The 21090-nt window shown below is 39.4% G+C and overlaps 1 protein-coding gene across 1 annotated transcript in view; it reads left to right on the plus strand.

Moving 5' to 3' along the window:
* Positions 1-407: 407 nt before the first annotated feature.
* Positions 408-21090, plus strand: part of LOC141264711 (polyadenylate-binding protein 1-like) — a 32235-nt gene continuing 11552 nt past the window's right edge. The window contains exons 1-11 of the mRNA XM_073676978.1: positions 408-600; positions 1792-1985; positions 2061-2176; positions 4336-4472; positions 4775-4869; positions 6800-6937; positions 7029-7124; positions 7421-7693; positions 7937-8012; positions 10815-10922; positions 14612-14742. Coding sequence (XP_073533079.1) covers positions 408-600; positions 1792-1985; positions 2061-2176; positions 4336-4472; positions 4775-4869; positions 6800-6937; positions 7029-7124; positions 7421-7693; positions 7937-8012; positions 10815-10922; positions 14612-14742 — 1557 coding nt within the window. The remainder of the gene's footprint in view (positions 601-1791; positions 1986-2060; positions 2177-4335; positions 4473-4774; positions 4870-6799; positions 6938-7028; positions 7125-7420; positions 7694-7936; positions 8013-10814; positions 10923-14611; positions 14743-21090) is intronic.

A 21090-nucleotide genomic window follows, 5' to 3' on the forward strand; every position in this document is an offset into this window, starting at 1 on the left:
TGCAGCTGAGCAGTTCTGGCTGCCACCAACACCAGTTGATCGGTGGGGTGTTGGATTTCGCACTCCCAACCATCAGAAACTGATGACCTATCCTAAGGATAGGCCATCAATGTTAAAGTCCCAAACATCCCCTTTAAAGCCCTCATACACATTAGATAAATGTTTGCTTACTTTGGCGGGATCGACAGGCCATATAATGTGTATAGGGTCCTCCAGATTCACCCCGAACAAATGGCGGGGGAGAGTATGATCGGCCCTGTTGAATTTCCTTTTGTTCGGGGTAGAGAGGAGCTATCCTCTGAGGAGTCAGGCCGCGGCTGATGTGTATGACCAGCTTTGTAATGCTGACATGTTGTTATCAAGGTGTTTTTCTTACAATCTCCTTTATTTTAGTGAACCCGCTAATAATGGCTGCTAGCGCTCTCAGCCACAATACAGCAACCCTATATGTCGGGGACCTCCTTCCGCAGGTCACGGAGGCTATGCTGTATGAAAAGTTCACTCCTGCCGGCAACATTTTGTCAATCAGAGTATGCAGAGACAAGCTCACCCGTCAGTCTCTTGGCTATGCTTACGTCAATTTCCAGCAGTTGGGGGATGGTAAGAACCATTACATGATTAAAGCCATAGGACATTGCAACCCTATATTATAACATAATATAATAGTGCGACACGTCAGCAGCTAATAAAATAAATGGGTGTCCACCTCCTCCACCAATTTCAATCAGTATTTTATTAGTCTATTAGGGCAAAGACATGTATTCCAGATACATGTACTAATGGGGGGAGAGGGCTACGGACAATTTCATCTTTAAGGTAAACATCCGCCCCCTCCAAATCCACATGCATAGAGTTAGCGTTAAATAATAAATTTCTGTCTTCCTGCAGCCACCACTAGGGGGAGCCCATGAGCTCACGGTATACATTGTATATTAATACAATGTTTTTATTCAATTCAATAGTAAAAGATTATTCCTTACGCTTCCCCTAGTGATGTCATTAATTAAAAAAGGCAGGCTGTCATCAGAAAATGACCTATTGTTTAAATCAGGTTTTTGTTTTAGATATATATATTTTTTACATTTCTGGCAATTTTTTTTTAACATATCTGCATTAAAAATAAAAATATAAAATTTTCAAACTGGACATGGGAGCTTTTTTTAGACTCTAACCTCCTGTTGTTTCAGGAAACAACACATGTACATAGCTACAATGGTCAGATCTGAACCCTATTATTTGTATTAAAGCATCTAATGAGCGTGTGCAGAGGTCATTGTGAAGGGAAGGGGAGCTGTGACATCGCCTATTGTGATTGATGGATCCTGTGTTATTAACTTCGTTGTTTCAGGAAACAACACGTGTACATAGCTACAATGGTCAGATCTGAACCCTATTATTTGTATTAAAGCATCAAATGAGCGTGTGCAGAGGTCATTGTGAAGGGGAGCTGTGACATCGCCTATTGTGATTGGTGGATCCTGTGTTATCAACTTCGTATAAAGGTGTTACCTGTCATTGTAATCCTGCCTCTGCTGATAAAGAACCTGCTGAAAACTCTTCCTGAAAGGACAGAAAGTATAAAAAAGTGAAAATTGCAAGTTGTCAATTTTTTTTTATAACAAAAAAATATTGACATTTTTTTTAAATAAATGTAATACAAAAAAAAATATAATAAAAAATGTTTAACACAGAATGCTGGAACTTATGAGCAATTCCTATTATGGCATAGGGGAGAGGGGTCAAACTCTTTCTTTAAAAATCCCAGATTCTTTCCTGGTTCTTTCCCACCAGCGGAGCGAGCTCTGGATACAATGAACTTTGAAGACATGAATGGCAAAGCGATGCGCATTATGTGGTGTCAGCGCGACCCGTCCCTAAGAAAGAGCGGGGTCGGCAACATTTTTATCAAAAACCTTGATAAGAGTATTGATAGTAAATTACTTTACGACACATTTTCTGCTTTTGGCAACATCCTGTCGTGTAAGGTACGTCATCCCCAATATAGAGGAGTACAAGGTCTGTTCAGTAATAAGGTCATTTATTAATATGAGGTGTTGCAGGTCGTGTGTGACGAATATGGATCTAAGGGTTATGGGTTTGTACATTTCGAGACCCACGAATCGGCCCAGAAAGCTATTGACTCGTTGAATGGCATGATCCTAAGTGACCAGAAAGTGTAAGTATGCCCTCGTCTAAGGCCGGCGTCACATGTCTGGAATTTCTGGACTCCTGACCCCAAATCAATGGTCTCATCGGCATATATGAGGCTTTAGGGTTTGGGCCAGGAGACCCACGGCCGGTCTGGAAACCACGGCCTATGAAACTGAGATGTGTGAAACCAGCCTAATACAAAGAATCCACAATTAAATAATGACTTACATGTTAACAATATAGTTACAGAATTAGGGTTTTCCACCTTTGAGGACATTTTTTTTTTAACTTAATTGCATGTACTTGGGGCTAAAAGTGATTTTTGCCATTCAGTTTCCTTAAAAATTTACACCGTTTGGCTTTTACAGGCTTTTTGTTTCCCTGCACATTCAACTTTGATGTGGTCTGTGGTCATAAATCAGCTGAGAGGAGCTCAGAAATAGACAGATAAAAGAGTTAGAAACGGTGTTATTGGATAGGTAGAATGAGCTCACTGTTGGAATTTCAGTTAGCTCATTCTGCAGCCAGCAGTAGGCAGAGGCTATAGAAGACAAATGGTGTAAGATTTTTAATGAAACCCAATTGCAAAAATAAGTTTTAGCCAATAATATAATGTGGGGAAAAAAAGTATTTGATACACTGCCGATTTTGCAAGTTTTCCCACCTACAAAGAATGGAGAGGTCTGTAATTATTATGGTAGGTACACTTCAACTGTGAGAGACAGAATCTAAAAAAAAAATCCAGAAAATCACATTGTATGATTTTTAAATAATTAAATTGCATTATATTGCATATTGAAATAAGTATTTGATCACCTACCAACCAGCAAGAATTCTAGCTCTCACAGACCTGCTAGTTTTTCTCTAAGAATCCCTCCTACACTGCACTCATTACCTGTATTAACTGCACCTGTTTGAATTTGTTACCTGTATAAAAGATACCTGTCCACACACTCACTCAATCACATTCCGACCTCTCCACTATGGCCAAGGCCAAAGTGGGAAACCTGGGACAAAATTGTAGACCAGCACGAGGCTGGGATGGCCTTCAGGACAATAGGCAAGCAGCTTGGTGAGAAGGCAACAACAATTATTAGAAAATGGAATAAACACAAGATATGACTGTCAATCTTCCTTGGTCTGGGGCTCCATGCAAGTTGTCGCCTCATGGGGTAAGGATGATTCTGAGAAAGGTCAGGAATCAGCCCAGAACTACACGGGAGGACCTGGTCAATAACCTGAAGAAAGCTGAGACCAACAGAGCTCAAACATTACTGTTAGTAACACACTACGCCGCCATTGATTAAAATCTTGCAGGGCATGCAAGGTCTCCCTGCTCACTCCAGCACATGTCCAGGCCAGAGGAGACATGGAAGAAGGTCATGTGGTCAGATGAGACCACAATAGAACCTTTTGGTATCAACTCCACTTGCCGTGTTTGGAGAAGAAGGATGAGTACAATCCCAAGAACACCATCCCAACCGTGAAGCATAGTGGGGGAAACATCATACTTTGACAGTGCTTTTCTGCAAAGGGGACAGGACGACTGCATCATATTTAAGGGAGGATGCATGTGGTCATGTATTGCGAGATTTTGGCCAACAACCTCCTTCCCTCAGTAACAACATTGAAGATGGGTCGTGGCTGGGTCTTTCAGCATGACAATGACCAGAAGAACACAGCCAGGGCAACTAAGGAGTGTCTCCGTAAGAAGCATTTCAATGTCGTGGAGTGGCCTAGCCAGTCTCCAGACCAGAACCCAATAGAAAATCTTTGGAAAGAGCTGAAACTCCATGTTGCCCAACGACAGCCCCGAAACCTGAAAGATCTGGAGAAGATCTGTATGGAGGAGTGGGCCAAAATCCCTGCTGCAGTGAGCGCAAACTTGGTCAAGAACTACAGGAAACGTCTGACCTCTGTCATACAATCATACAATGTGATTTTCTGTTTTTTATTTTTAGATTCTGTCTCTCACAGGTGAAGTGTACCGACGATAAAAATTACAGACCTCTCCATTCTTTGTAGGTGGGAAAACTTGCAAAATCGGCAGTGTATCAAATACTTATTTTCCCACTATATGCATTTAAGTAAGAAATAAAGGTCCCCAAAAGTGGATGACCCAAATGTTTTTTTGCCATTAGTAAATCACAACTGTGGATAAACATCTCTGTATTTTCCGTAAAGGTTTATTGGACATTTCAAGTCCCGTAAAGAACGAGAACCTGAACTTGTTGCCAGATCTTTATTCACTAATGTTTACATCAAGAACTTTGGAGAAAATATGGACGATGAACGGCTCAAGGAATTGTTCAGCAAATACGGTAAATATTAATCATGTAGCTACAAAAATCACGGCTATTCCAGAAGACAGTATTGTGGCCATACTTTATTCTATGTATTATTTCTGCACATCCCGTCAGCAGGTTTCATAACCTGAGTTAAGAGCATAGCGGCCATTTATGATGTAAGTTCTGACCATGAGACCCGCTGATGGGTCGGAACGTGGAGCAATAATAGAGTATAAAATATGGCCACAATACGGTCTTCTGAAATATTGTTAGACTTATATATGGGTTGTTCTGAACCTTCCTAAACCTAAATTTGGGCAATATTCTCACTTTAGGGCCTACACTAAGCATTAAAGTCATGACTGATGAATATGGGACGTCCAAAGGATTCGGCTTTGTCAGCTTTGAGAAACACGAGGATGCCCTAAAAGTGAGATGGAGACTAACAAAATGTCTAGAATCAGGATTGGTAGTACATTTATTGTAGGCTGTCTACGTTGCTGGAAGATGAGCAGCGATAATCATTTATCAGTCTGGATACCACTCATCTTGGAGAGCCTCTGCCCCTTTGTAGTAATAATTATTTGGGATCTCAGGACCTATACCCCTATGGCACTTTTTTTACATTTTGGATCATAAACACACAAGGCGTCTTTTAGATTCTAGTGAAGCCACCGACTTTTCCCAGGTGAAGCTACTTCAGGAAAAAGTCGGCGGCTTTTTTCCTGAACCACCGGCGGTTTTGCTTTTGTTTTTGCGGCATTTTCTCCCTTATATCTTCATTATGACAGAATGAACATGTTACCTCTTTTAACAGCTCCAGGGTTTCCGAAACCCTGAAGCGGTTAAAAGAAGTAACTAAATACTGAACATGGGCACAGCAATGTCATTTTGACACTGTTGTGCATTATGACCATTTTTTGAGGCTATTTTTCAGCCAGATTCCGCTTGAAAAAGACGACGTGTGCACATAGCCACTGGGCGGAAACTCTCTAAATCCTCCTCTAAGACTCCAAAAACTCAGCAAAAAGATTCAGTGTGCACATACACCAATGAGCACACGTCTTTTTTAGGTGGATTTCTTTCGGGAATAAGCATGAAAAAGCACTAAAAAGACACTACAAAGAATTAACATAAACACAGCAATATAAGAACAACATTGCTGCACACATGATCCGTCTTTTGTCACTTCTTTTAACCGGTTCAGGTTTCGAAAGATGGGAATTGGTAAAAGAAGTAGCATGTTCATTCTTCGGGCGGCTTCTGCTTGGAAGCGGCTCGCTATTTAAAGTTTAAGCTATGTGCAAATGGAGTTTTTTGAGGAGTCTTTGGAGCAGAAACTCTCCAAATTCTCCTCAAAAACTACCTGGAGGTTCTGCTCAGTTTCTGCTGAGACATGCACATGTGTATCCACCTCTTCATTCTCCACCTGGATGCGGCAGTCATCCACTGGCCATCCAGACAGGTTGGAGGTTGAGGAACCCCTTTTCTGGAGATAGGTTTCAGAGGTGGCACCCGTATCTATCAGACAGTTATGGCATCAGATGGTTACATCACCAATGCCTAAGATGGGAATACCCTTCTAGTCCTGATCAGGATAATATAGGTTAAGATAATTTCCAGGTCTACAAAAGGAGTACACCATGTGAACAAAGAACCAAGGGAAGATCAGCACTCCTGGAAAACAGCGATTCAGATTACATGGAAGACATGTAGTATAGCAAGTCTCAAACATGAAAAAATAGAGATTCCAGGAATGTAAATCCTGAATTATTGATTTATTGAATAGAAAAAAATCCAAATCCAACACCAAAAACAAAAATCAGACGCGTTTCAGACACATTCCTCACTCATATGCAATGAGGACTGTGTTTGAAATGTGTCTGCTTTTTTATTGGTGTTGGATTTGGACTTTTTCTTGGCTTTTTTTCTATTCAATAAATCTACAATTAAGGATTTACGTTGCTGGAATCTCTATTTTTTTCATACACCAATAGTACTCCCAAATTGTTATGCTATCAATATCTTTCGCTTCCGGGTTTGCTCACCTTTTATTAATTTCTATTACAAACAGCCCTATTACATTTACACCTATATATCAGCAGTATACAGTTATATCTCTACATTATATATCAGCCGTATAAAGGTATATCGCTACATTTATATATCAGCAGTATACAGTTATATCTCTACATTTATATATCAGCCATATATTTAGTTCCAAGTGTGGGATGAGACCTCGTCCTTGGGAGATCAAAAAATGACAGCCTGTCGTAAATTGTGTCCTGATGCCCCAGGGTGAGAGATCCTGTTCTTGTGACCAAATAAATGTTTTTAAAATATTTTCCTACTTCTATAAGGCTGTGGATGAAATGAATGGTGAAGATGTGAATGGTAAGGCTATTTATGTTGGAAGAGCCCAGAAGAAGTCGGAAAGACAAGCCGAGCTTAGGAGGAAGTTCGAGAAAATAAAGCAAGAACGGATCACCAGATCTCAGGTGAGTGACCTCACTCCCTTCGCATGTGATTTGAGTGAGTATTTGAAAAAAATGTCAAAATTTTTAATTTTTTTTTTCCTTTTAATTTTAGGGCGTCAATCTCTACATTAAAAATCTTGCAGATTGCATTGATGACAAGCTACTGCATCAGGTGTTTTCCTCCTATGGCACCATCACCAGTGCTAAGGTGAGCTCAGCTTGTATCTGCTTCTTTCTACTTTCTATCCTCATTTTCATCTACGTAACATAAAAGGTTATACCCAACATTAGACGCTTTCACCGATATATAGGATAGATGATAATTTGCGGATTGGTGGCGGTCTAACTGCTGAGACCCCATTGATCCTTTACGAATAGAGTGATGAGTAGATGATACCTTTTAATGTAGGGAATGAGCCTTTAGCATTAACCCTCTTAGGTGAGGGTGTACTGTTTATTTGCATATGTTCCATTATAAGGATGGCAAGTGATCTAATATTTCAGGTCATGATGGAAGGTAGACGCAGCAAAGGGTTTGGTTTTGTTTGCTTCTCCGCCCCCGAGGAAGCAACCAAAGCAGTCACAGAGATGAACGGAAGGATTGTAGCCTGCAAGCCCTTGTATGTCGCCCTGGCACAGCGTAAGAAGGACCGGCTAGCTCTTCTAGCCAACCAGTTTATGCAGAAGATGGATCATATCCAAATGGTACCCAACCAAGTCATCAATACCTACCAACCACCACCAACTCCCAGCTATTTAATGCCACCTCCTTCACAGGTAAGTCTCCAGATAACAAAAGAACCTACAGAAACTTTGTATGAACACTTTCTTACAGAAACAGCACCATACCTATTCTAAGGTTGTGTCTGGTATTGCAGCTAAGCTCCATTTGAGACAATAGGGTTGAGTTATAATACCACGCTCCACCTGTGGAAATTAGGGGCACTGTTACAGAAAGAAAGCTGCCATGTTTTTCTAACCATATACAATTCATTTAATTCAACCCAAACTTGTTTTTAGGCCCAGAACCATGCAGGATACTATCCTACAGGACCGATATCGCAGGCTGTGCCAAGTCCTAACTGGACACCCCAAAGTATGTTCATTGTATTGTGGGAATGGGGTTTAGTATGTACGCTGCGTTTCTGCTCCCGCTTACAAGTGCACATCACGGTCTACATAGTGATATTACATAAACTTTGTGGTCTACTATACCAGTCCTCACCATTTTTAAGATTTATACTTGCCGGGGGGTGCGTGGTGTGCCGCGATATGAGAGGACTCATGCCTGATCAGCTCGGCGTGCAGATCCTTATACGATCCTAAAGCTGCCATTTTCTTCACCTTCTGGACGGATACGACAGCCAGGTATACTTACCTGCTTATCCCCGGACACTGCAAACAGCCTTTTCGCCGGGAGGAAGCCCACCATGAAGAAAGGGAAAGCACTCAAAGGTGAGGAACATAATACAAAAGGGCGGCAGCAAGCCAAGCGGGTGAGCGCCTACGGGAGGTTGCGGCTAGATTTCAAAGATTTGCAAGAGCAGGAGGGGAAGAAACGGGATGAGACGGCGAGAGGGATTCATCCAGATCTGTATCCCTTCTCCCCCGGATGAGGGGGTACAAAAGAGCCAGGGAGTCCATGCTATTTCTCCTACATGCCAACAAGCAGCTACAGAGCCCACACGTAAAGATATCATGCAAGCCATTGGGGGTTGTAGGAGCTCCCTTTCATCTCTGGTGCTGCAGGTGGGAGGAATAAAGGAGGATATTTCTGTGGTCAGACAAGATGTACGCAGTATCTCAGAGAGGACAACAGCCCACGAGGAGAAGGTTAATGAATTAGAGGACACCCTACTTCTAATGAGGCAAGAAGTGCAGCAAAACACCAAGTTATCAGACGCAATCAGCCTCAAGCAGGATCATTTGGAGACCCACCTGCGCAGGAACAATATCCGGATTGTAGGAATCTCTGAAAAATCTGAAAGCACAAAGACCACAGAATTCTTTGAAACCAGGTTACTGAAAGTGTTTTGGAAGGATACCCTAATGGGGTATCCTCCTGGAAGTCCGCCATGCACAGTCCTGGCCAAGATACTTCACTATAGGGATTGGGATACCATCCTACGAAACTCCAGAGACAACTCTGAACTCTGCATAAATGGTCAAAAGAATCTCCATTTTCCCAGATTATTCCGCTGACGTGCAGAAGAGGAGGGCACAGTTCTTGGATATTAAAAAAAACAGCTGCAGACACACAGGGTTCTCCTACTCTATGTCATATCCGGCCCGTCTGCGGATTGGTGCTATGAATTCGACATTCTTCTTTGACTCTCCTAAGAATGCTCTCTCCTGGCTGGATCAAAATAAAAAAAACAAAAAAAAAAAAACTATGGGCGGAAGGAGACTGAGATTAGGATGTGGCAATGATTTCCTGGAAACTAGGTTTGAAGGTGCTGCCCCTCTCCATCAGCCCGACTCCGGCTTTTCTGGCTGCGACTTGTTTTGCAATTGATGTACTTGGAATCTTCACTCTACCCTCACTTCTTCATGGGCAAGCTGTTATGGCTCACAGATGACTGTTGGATATCAATGTTGAATATACGTAAGGTTTTGCTACTTTAGAATGATTGAGAATTTAGAAGGTTGCTTGGTTCCATGGTTCCTCCCCTCATTGAGACTGTCTGTTACAACCAACCTGATGGACCTCAGCTTTTCTGGTATACCTCAGATCTAGAGTGGTTCTTCTTAGTCATAATAAATCTAGCCCAACACTGATGGACCTCAGCTTTTCTGATATACCTCAGATCTAGAGTGGTTCTTCTTAGTCATACCTAATTTCGCCAAACACCACTGATGGAGCTCAGCTTTTCTGATATACCTCAGATCTAGAGTGGTTCTTGTTAGTCATACCTAATCTCGCCCAACACCACTGATGGAGCTCAGCTTTTCTGGTATACCTCAGATCTACAGCGGTTCTTCTTAGTCATACCTAATCTTGCCCAACACCACTGATGGACCTCAGCTTTTCTGGTATACCTCAGATCTAGAGTGGTTCTTCTTAGTCATAATAAATCTAGCCCAACACTGATGGACCTCAGCTTTTCTGATATACCTCAGATCTAGAGTGGTTCTTCTTGGTCATACCTAATTTCGCCAAACACCACTGATGGAGCTCAGCTTTTCTGATATACCTCAGATCTAGAGTGGTTCTTGTTAGTCATACCTAATCTCGCCCAACACCACTGATGGAGCTCAGCTTTTCTGGTATACCTCAGATCTACAGCGGTTCTTCTTAGTCATACCTAATCTTGCCCAACACCACTGATGGACCTCAGCTTTTCTGGTATACCTCAGATCTAGAGCGGTTCTACTTAGTCATACCTAATCTCACTCAACACCACTAATGGAGCTCAGCTATTCTGGTATACCCCTATCTATTCCTCAGGGATGACTCTCATGGCTAAAAAGATTACCTTAATGTCATGGAACGTACGGGGAGTAAACGACCCTAATAAAAGGAAGGCGATCTTCGGTACCATGAAAAAATATCAGCCTTTACTATTATGCCTCCAATAGACACACATGACCGCACATAACACCCACATATTAAGCCCTGCCTGGGTGGGCTCGAGATATCATGCAACATTCTCCAAATACTCACGCGGAGTTAGTATTTTATTTCATCGTACAACTCCCTGTCACTACATAGATAAGGAAATAGATGAAGAGGTTTTTAATAATGCATTACACGAGGGTAGACTGCCGCCATCAATGAATGAGGCCACTGTTGTCGTGATCCCAAAAAGAAGGGAAAGCCCCGTTGCTTCTGGAATCATACCGCCCTATCTCATTGCTCACAGTCAACATAAAGATTTATCCATTTGCCTTTCTCCAGTGTTCCAGAATATGCCAAGAATCAGACTGGCGGCTCCCAGACCAGCGACGTACAGCACAATGAGGCCAGCGCCTCCAGCCCCGCGCCCCATATCAATGCAGCCTTTAGGTAAGTGATGGCACTAATCATATCCGAACAGTTCTGTACGTCTCTGTACACACTGTAACTGAAATTAGTAGCACTACTGTACATCTCATGTGTTGGGGGGGCGGCAGCTTCTGCCAATATTTTTTTAAATCAATGAAAGATCCACATGGCCCATCCCATCTTCATCTAGCGATATCTCTTTATGAAGTATCTAAATGTGATTTTAGCTGAATTTATTGTCCATATACCCAATACTGACTACAATTTGTACTGCTTGGAGACAACATTCAGTGCATTAGCTCATGTCTGTAATGTGACATAAATGTGTGCAATATCACTATAATATAACATCACAGTAATGTGACATCAAACACTGTGTGCATCATCACTGTAATGTGACATCACTGTGTGCATTATCATTGTAAGGTGACATCACTGCTTGCATTATTACTGTAAAGTGGCATCACTACGCGTATTATCAATGTAATGTGACATCACTGAGCGTATTACCAATGTAAAGTGACATCACTGAGCGCATTATCAATGTAATGTGACATCACTGTGTGCATTACCATTGTAATGTGACATCACTGCTTGCATTATCACTGTAAAGTGGCATCACTACGCATATTATTAATGTAATATGACATCACTACGCATATTATTAATGTAATATGACATCACTGCGCGTATTATCAATGTAATATGACATCACTGCGCATATTATCAATGTAATGTGACATCACTGCGCATATTATCAATGTAATGTGACATCACTGCGCATATTATCAATGTAATGTGACATCACTGCTTGCATTATCACTGTAATGTGACATCACTGAGCGTACTGTCAATGTAGTGTGACATCACTATGTTAATTATCACTGTAATGTGACATCACTGAGTGCATTATCAATGTATTGTGACATCACTGCATGCATTATCACTGTAGTATGACGTCATTGTATACATTATAACTGTAATGTGACATGATTGTGTCATTTATCACTGTAATGTCACGTCACTGTATGCATTTCACCATTACTGTGGGATCACTGCGCCTATTATTCCTGTACTGTGATACATTTCAGGCCATTCTTTGCATTTTCTTATGTCTTGTAACTTTCCCATACAGCAAATATTCCATATCAGGCACTTGAAGCCCACCCTACCCAGCCCACTGCTGCAGCCCCCAGGATCTCTGCTGTGTGCTCTGTTCCACATCAATACCCAGCTCCAGTATATCAGCAGCAGCTCATTATTCAGCCACAGGTTGCTGTACAGCAGGTGAGAATTGTGTCTGCACTGCCTCACTATAACTATAGGCTCCTTTTTAAAGGGGTGTTCCATGCCTTTGTTTTTTAAACTGGCCAGGGAGAAGAGATCATTGTAAAATAAAGAAAGAAGCGTTATACAGTACAGACCAAAAGTTTGGACACACCTTCTCATTTAAAGATTTTTCTGTATTTTCATGACTTTGAAAATTGTACATTCACACTGAAGGCATCAAAACTATGAATTAACACATGTGGAATTATATACTTAACAAAAAAGTGTGAAACAACTGAAAATATGTCTTATATTCTAGGCTCTTCAAAGTAGCCACCTTTTGATTTGATGACTGCTTTGCACACTCTTGGCATTCTCTTGATGAGCTTCAAGAGGTAGTCACCGGAAAAGGTTTTTACTTCACAGGTGTGCCCTGTCAGGTTTAATAAGTGGGATTTCTTGCCTTATAAATGGGGTTGGGACCATCAGTTGTGTTGTGCAGAAGTCTGGTGGATACACAGCTGATAGTCCTACTGAATAGACTGTTAGAATTTGTATTATGGCAAGAAAAAAGCAGCTAAGTAAAGAAAAATGAGTGGCTATCATTACTTTAAGAAATGAAGGTCAGTCAGTCTGAAAAATTGGGCAAACTTTAAAAGTGACCCCAAGTGCAGTTGCAAAAACCATCAAGAGCTACAAAGAAACTGGCTCACATGAGGACCGCCCCAGGAAAGGAAGACCAAGAGTCACCTCTGCTTCTGAGGATAAGTTTATCCGAGTCACCAGCCTCAGAAATCGCAGGTTAACAGCAGCTCAGATTAGAGACCAGGTCAATGCCACACAGAGTTCTAGCAGCAGACACATCTCTTCAACAACTGTTAAGAGGAGACTTTGTGCAGCAGGCCTTCATGGTAAAATAGCTGCTAGGAAACCATTACTAAGGACAGGCAACAAGCAGAAGAGACAAGTTTGGGCTAAAGAACACAAGGAATGGACATAAGACCAGTGGAAATCTGTGCTTTGGTCTGATGAGTCCAAATTTGAGATCTTTGGTTCCAACCACCGTGTCTTTGTGCGACGCAGACAATGTGAACGGATGGACTCTACATATCTGGTTCCCACCGTGAAGCATGGAAGAGGAGGTGTGATGGTGTGGGGGTGCTTTGCTGGTGACACTGTTGGGGATTTATTCAAAATTGAAGGCATACTGAACCAGCATGGCTACCACAGAATCTTGCAGCTGCATGCTATTCCATCCGGTTTGCGTTTAGTTGGACCATCATTTATTTTTCAACAGGACAATGACCCCAAACACACCTCCAGGCTGTGTAAGGGCTATTTGACCAAGAAGGAGAGTGATGGGGTGCTACGCCAGATGACCTGGCCTCCACAGTCACCAGACCTGAACCCAATCGAGATGGTTTGGGGTGAGCTGGACCGCAGAGTGAAGGCAAAAGGGCCAACAAGTGCTAAGCATCTCTGGGAACTCCTTCAAGATTGATGGAAGACCATTTCCGGTGACTACCTCTTGAAGCTCATCAAGAGAATGCCAAGAGTGTGCAAAGCAGTTATCAAAGCAAAAGGTGGCTACTTTGAAGAACCTAGAATATAAGACATATTTTCAGTTGTTTCACACTTTTTTGTTAAGTATACAATTCCACATGTGTTAATTCATAGTTTTGATGCCTTCAGTGTGAATGTACAATTTTCATAGTCATGAAAATACAGAAAAATCTTTAAATGAGAAGGTGTGTCCAAACTTTTCGTCTGTACTGTATAACTATCCGAACCCCACAGCAGTCTTCATTTGTACTGAAAATTATGCCGTCCTGTCCATACAGTCACCTGATACTCGAGGTCACAGTTTGGCTGTAGGGTAATGGTAGTGGGGCTGTATGGACAGGAATCCATCACTTCCAGTCACAATGGAGATCATCTTTATTTTAACGTGATCAGTTTCTTCTGACTTTTTTTTGAAAAGGGGTGGATTTTTTTTCAAACAGTAACTAAGCTTTTTTTTTTTATTACTTAATTATCCTACAAGCAACATTATAATTTTTTGTAATATACTGCATTACCTTAATTTGCAATCCTCTCTCCCAATGAGTATGTGACAGTGCATTTTCACTGCCCACTTCATGCTCCTTTAGAAACTGCTTTCAACAGCTGCTCAGCATATATTGTGGCAAGATTATGGCAATCAAAGTACAGGAGTTTCTCTGATGGGAAGAAAGTGTGTATTAATGCTTTTTCTTCTATTTTCCGTATTTTTTACTTGCAGCCCACTATCATTATGGAAGAATCGCCGTCTACCTCTATAATACCACCTCCTCCTCCAGTCGACCAAAAGCAAATGCTGGGTATTTAAGACCGTACAAAATTACCATATTCCGTGCATTGTGAAAGAACATAAGACATGACATAAGGGTCTTTCATTTCAGGTGAACTTCTCTTCCCTCTAATTCAAGCCATGTACCCGTCACTAAGCGCAAAAATCACTGGCATGTTACTGGAACTTGATAATACTGAAGTTTTCCGCATGCTTGAGTCAACGGAATTTCTCAAAACCAAGGTAAGAACAGAAGTGTAATGTGTAAGAGCAGAAGTGTAATGTATAAGAGCAGAAGTGTAATGTATAAGAGCAGAAGTGTAATGTGTAAGAGCAGAAGTGTAATGTATAAGAGCAGAAGTGTAATGGGTAAGAGCAGAAGTGTAATGTATAAGAGCAGAAGTATAATGTGTAAGAGCAGAAGTGTAATGTATAAGAGCAGAAGTGTAATGTATAAGAGCAGAAGTATAATGTGTAAGAGCAGAAGTATAATGTATAAGAGCAGAAGTGTAATGTATAAGAGCAGAAGTATAATGTGTAAGAGCAGAAGTGTAATGTATAAGAGCAGAAGTGTAATGTGTAAGAGCAGAATTGTAATGTGGAAGAGCAGAAGTGTAATGTATAAGAGCAGAAGTGTAATGTATAAGAGCAGAAGTGTAATGTGTAAGAGCAGAAGTGTAATGTATAAGAGCAGAAGTGTAATGTGTAAGAGCAGAAGTGTAATGTATAAGAGCAGAAGTGTAATGTATAAGAGCAGAAGTATAATATGTAAGAGCAGAAGTGTAATGTATAAGAGCAGAAGTGTAATGTGTAAGAACAGAAGTGTAATGTATAAGAGCAGAGGTGTAATGTATAAGAGCAGAAGTGTAATGTATAAGAGCAGAAGTGTAATGTATAAGAGCAGAAGTGTAATGTGTAAGAGCAGAAGTGTAATGTATAAGAGCAGAAGTGTAATGTGTAAGAGCAGAAGTGTAATGTATAAGAGCAGAAGTGTAATGTATAAGAGCAGAAGTATAATGTGTAAGAGCAGAAGTGTAATGTATAAGAGCAGAAGTGTAATGTGTAAGAGCAGAAGTGTAATGTATAAGAGCAGAAGTGTAATGTATAAGAGCAGAAGTATAATGTGTAAGAGCAGAAGTGTAATGTATAAGAGCAGAAATGTAGTGTATAAGAGCAGAAGTGTAATGTATAAGAGCAGAAGTGTAATGTATAAGAGCAGAAGTATATTGTGTAAGAGCAGAAGTGTAATGTATAAGAGCAGAAGTATAATGTGTAAGAGCAGAAGTGTAATGTGTAAGAGCAGAAGTGTAATGTATAAGAGCAGAAGTGTAATGTATAAGAGCAGAAGTATAATGTGTAAGAGCAGAAGTATAATGTATAAGAGCAGAGGTGTAATGTATAAGAGCAGAAGTGTAATGTGTAAGAGCAGAAGTGTAATGTATAAGAGCAGAAGTGTAATGTATAAGAGCAGAAGTGTAATGGGTAAGAGCAGAAGTGTAATGTATAAGAGCAGAAGTGTAATGTGTAAGAGCAGAAGTGTAATGTATAAGAGCAGAAGTGTAATGTATAAGAGCAGAAGTATAATGTGTAAGAGCAGAAGTGTAATGTATAAGAGCAGAAGTGTAATGTGTAAGAGCAGAAATGTAATGTATAAGAGCAGAAGTGTAATGTATAAGAGCAGAAGTGTAATGTATAAGAGCAGAAGTATAATGTGTAAGAGCAGAAGTATAATGTATAAGAGCAGAAGTGTAATGTATAAGAGCAGAAGTATAATGTGTAAGAGCAGAAATGTAATGTATAAGAGCAGAAGTGTAATGTATAAGAGCAGAAGTATAATGTGTAAGAGCAGAAGTGTAATGTATAAGAGCAGAAGTGTAATGTGTAAGAACAGAAGTGTAATGTATAAGAGCAGAGGTGTAATGTATAAGAGCAGAAGTGTAATGTATAAGAGCAGAAGTGTAATGTATAAGAGCAGAAGTATAATGTGTAAGAGCAGAAGTGTAATGTATAAGAGCAGAAGTGTAATGTGTAAGAGCAGAAGTGTAATGTATAAGAGCAGAAGTGTAATGTATAAGAGCAGAAGTATAATGTGTAAGAGCAGAAGTGTAATGTATAAGAGCAGAAGTGTAATGTGTAAGAACAGAAGTGTAATGTATAAGAGCAGAGGTGTAATGTATAAGAGCAGAAGTGTAATGTATAAGAGCAGAAGTGTAATGTATAAGAGCAGAAGTATAATGTGTAAGAGCAGAAGTGTAATGTATAAGAGCAGAAGTGTAATGTGTAAGAGCAGAAGTGTAATGTATAAGAGCAGAAGTGTAATGTATAAGAGCAGAAGTATAATGTGTAAGAGCAGAAGTGTAATGTATAAGAGCAGAAGTGTAATGTGTAAGAGCAGAAGTGTAATGTATAAGAGCAGAAGTGTAATGTATAAGAGCAGAAGTATAATGTGTAAGAGCAGAAGTGTAATGTATAAGAGCAGAAATGTAGTGTATAAGAGCAGAAGTGTAATGTATAAGAGCAGAAGTGTAATGTATAAGAGCAGAAGTATATTGTGTAAGAGCAGAAGTGTAATGTATAAGAGCAGAAGTATAATGTGTAAGAGCAGAAGTGTAATGTGTAAGAGCAGAAGTGTAATGTATAAGAGCAGAAGTGTAATGTATAAGAGCAGAAGTATAATGTGTAAGAGCAGAAGTATAATGTATAAGAGCAGAGGTGTAATGTATAAGAGCAGAAGTGTAATGTGTAAGAGCAGAAGTGTAATGTATAAGAGCAGAAGTGTAATGTATAAGAGCAGAAGTGTAATGGGTAAGAGCAGAAGTGTAATGTATAAGAGCAGAAGTGTAATGTGTAAGAGCAGAAGTGTAATGTATAAGAGCAGAAGTGTAATGTATAAGAGCAGGAGTGTAATGTGTAAGAGCAGAAGTGTAATGTATAAGAGCAGAAGTGTAATGTGTAAGAGCAGAAATGTAATGTATAAGAGCAGAAGTGTAATGTATAAGAGCAGAAGTGTAATGTATAAGAGCAGAAGTGTAATGTATAAGAGCAGAAGTATAATGTGTAAGAGCAGAAGTATAATGTATAAGAGCAGAAGTGTAATGTATAAGAGCAGAAGTATAATGTGTAAGAGCAGAAGTGTAATGTATAAGAGCAGAAGTGTAATGTGTAAGAGCAGAATTGTAATGTGGAAGAGCAGAAGTGTAATGTATAAGAGCAGAAGTGTAATGTATAAGAGCAGAAGTGTAATGTGTAAGAACAGAAGTGTAATGTATAAGAGCAGAGGTGTAATGTATAAGAGCAGAAGTGTAATGTATAAGAGCAGAAGTGTAATGTATAAGAGCAGAAGTGTAATGTGTAAGAGCAGAAGTGTAATGTATAAGAGCAGAAGTGTAATGTGTAAGAGCAGAAGTGTAATGTATAAGAGCAGAAGTGTAATGTATAAGAGCAGAAGTATAATGTGTAAGAGCAGAAGTGTAATGTGTAAGAGCAGAAGTGTAATGTATAAGAGCAGAAGTGTAATGTATAAGAGCAGAAGTATAATGTGTAAGAGCAGAAGTGTAATGTATAAGAGCAGAAATGTAGTGTATAAGAGCAGAAGTGTAATGTATAAGAGCAGAAGTGTAATGTATAAGAGCAGAAGTATATTGTGTAAGAGCAGAAGTGTAATGTATAAGAGCAGAAGTATAATGTGTAAGAGCAGAAGTGTAATGTGTAAGAGCAGAAGTGTAATGTATAAGAGCAGAAGTGTAATGTATAAGAGCAGAAGTATAATGTGTAAGAGCAGAAGTATAATGTATAAGAGCAGAGGTGTAATGTATAAGAGCAGAAGTGTAATGTGTAAGAGCAGAAGTGTAATGTATAAGAGCAGAAGTGTAATGTATAAGAGCAGAAGTGTAATGGGTAAGAGCAGAAGTGTAATGTATAAGAGCAGAAGTGTAATGTGTAAGAGCAGAAGTGTAATGTATAAGAGCAGAAGTGTAATGTATAAGAGCAGAAGTATAATGTGTAAGAGCAGAAGTGTAATGTATAAGAGCAGAAGTGTAATGTGTAAGAGCAGAAATGTAATGTATAAGAGCAGAAGTGTAATGTATAAGAGCAGAAGTGTAATGTATAAGAGCAGAAGTATAATGTGTAAGAGCAGAAGTATAATGTATAAGAGCAGAAGTGTAATGTATAAGAGCAGAAGTATAATGTGTAAGAGCAGAAATGTAATGTATAAGAGCAGAAGTGTAATGTATAAGAGCAGAAGTATAATGTGTAAGAGCAGAAGTGTAATGTATAAGAGCAGAAGTGTAATGTGTAAGAACAGAAGTGTAATGTATAAGAGCAGAGGTGTAATGTATAAGAGCAGAAGTGTAATGTATAAGAGCAGAAGTGTAATGTATAAGAGCAGAAGTATAATGTGTAAGAGCAGAAGTGTAATGTATAAGAGCAGAAGTGTAATGTGTAAGAGCAGAAGTGTAATGTATAAGAGCAGAAGTGTAATGTATAAGAGCAGAAGTATAATGTGTAAGAGCAGAAGTGTAATGTATAAGAGCAGAAGTGTAATGTGTAAGAACAGAAGTGTAATGTATAAGAGCAGAGGTGTAATGTATAAGAGCAGAAGTGTAATGTATAAGAGCAGAAGTGTAATGTATAAGAGCAGAAGTATAATGTGTAAGAGCAGAAGTGTAATGTATAAGAGCAGAAGTGTAATGTGTAAGAGCAGAAGTGTAATGTATAAGAGCAGAAGTGTAATGTATAAGAGCAGAAGTATAATGTGTAAGAGCAGAAGTGTAATGTATAAGAGCAGAAGTGTAATGTGTAAGAGCAGAAGTGTAATGTATAAGAGCAGAAGTGTAATGTGTAAGAGCAGAAGTATAATGTGTAAGAGCAGAAGTGTAATGTATAAGAGCAGAAATGTAGTGTATAAGAGCAGAAGTGTAATGTATAAGAGCAGAAGTGTAATGTATAAGAGCAGAAGTATATTGTGTAAGAGCAGAAGTGTAATGTATAAGAGCAGAAGTATAATGTGTAAGAGCAGAAGTGTAATGTGTAAGAGCAGAAGTGTAATGTATAAGAGCAGAAGTGTAATGTATAAGAGCAGAAGTATAATGTGTAAGAGCAGAAGTATAATGTATAAGAGCAGAGGTGTAATGTATAAGAGCAGAAGTGTAATGTGTAAGAGCAGAAGTGTAATGTATAAGAGCAGAAGTGTAATGTATAAGAGCAGAAGTGTAATGGGTAAGAGCAGAAGTGTAATGTATAAGAGCAGAAGTATAATGTGTAAGAGCAGAAGTGTAATGTATAAGAGCAGAAGTGTAATGTATAAGAGCAGGAGTGTAATGTGTAAGAGCAGAAGTGTAATGTATAAGAGCAGAAGTGTAATGTGTAAGAGCAGAAATGTAATGTATAAGAGCAGAAGTGTAATGTATAAGAGCAGAAGTGTAATGTATAAGAGCAGAAGTGTAATGTATAAGAGCAGAAGTATAATGTGTAAGAGCAGAAGTATAATGTATAAGAGCAGAAGTGTAATGTATAAGAGCAGAAGTATAATGTGTAAGAGCAGAAATGTAATGTATAAGAGCAGAAGTGTAATGTATAAGAGCAGAAGTGTAATGTATAAGAGCAGAAGTATAATGTGTAAGAGCAGAAGTATAATGTATAAGAGCAGAGGTGTAATGTATAAGAGCAGAAGTGTAATGTGTAAGAGCAGAAGTGTAATGTATAAGAGCAGATGTGTAATGGGTAAGAGCAGAAGTGTAATGTATAAGAGCAGAAGTGTAATGTGTAAGAGCAGAAGTGTAATGTATAAGAGCAGAAGTGTAATGTATAAGAGCAGAAGTATAATGTATAAGAGCAGAAGTGTAATGTATAAGAGCAGAAGTGTAATGTGTAAGAGCAGAAGTGTAATGTGTAAGAGCAGAAGTGTAATGTATAAGAGCAGAAGTGTAATGTATAAGAGCAGAAGTGTAATGTATAAGAGCAGAAGTATAATGTGTAAGAGCAGAATTGTAATGTGTAAGAGCAGAAGTGTAATGTATAAGAGCAGAAGTGTAATGTATAAGAGCAGAAGTGTAATGTATAAGAGCAGAAGTATAATGTGTAAGAGCAGAAGTGTAATGTGTAAGAGCAGAAGTGTAATGTATAAGAGCAGAAGTGTAATGTATAAGAGCAGAAGTGTAATGTATAAGAGCAGAAGTGTAATGTATAAGAGCAGAAGTATAATGTGTAAGAGCAGAATTCTAATGTGTAAGAGCAGAAGTGTAATGTATAAGAGCAGAAGTGTAATGCATAAGAGCAGAAGTGTAATGTATAAGAGCAGAAGTATAATGTGTAAGAGCAGAAGTATAATGTATAAGAGCAGAAGTATAATGTGTAAGAGCAGAAGTGTAATGTATAAGAGCAGAAGTGTAATGTGTAAGAGCAGAAGTGTAATGTATAAGAGCAGAAGTGTAATGTATAAGAGCAGAAGTATAATGTGTAAGAGCAGAAGTGTAATGTATAAGAGCAGAAGTATAATGTGTAAGAGCAGAAGTGTAATGTATAAGAGCAGAAGTGTAATGTGTAAGAGCAGAAGTGTAATGTATAAGAGCAGAAGTGTAATGTATAAGA

The sequence above is a fragment of the Phyllobates terribilis genome, unplaced genomic scaffold (genome assembly GCF_046119375.1).
Source record: "Phyllobates terribilis strain yellow unplaced genomic scaffold, ASM4611937v1 Scaffold_4__5_contigs__length_816908805, whole genome shotgun sequence".
NCBI classification, from domain to species: domain Eukaryota; kingdom Metazoa; phylum Chordata; class Amphibia; order Anura; family Dendrobatidae; genus Phyllobates; species Phyllobates terribilis.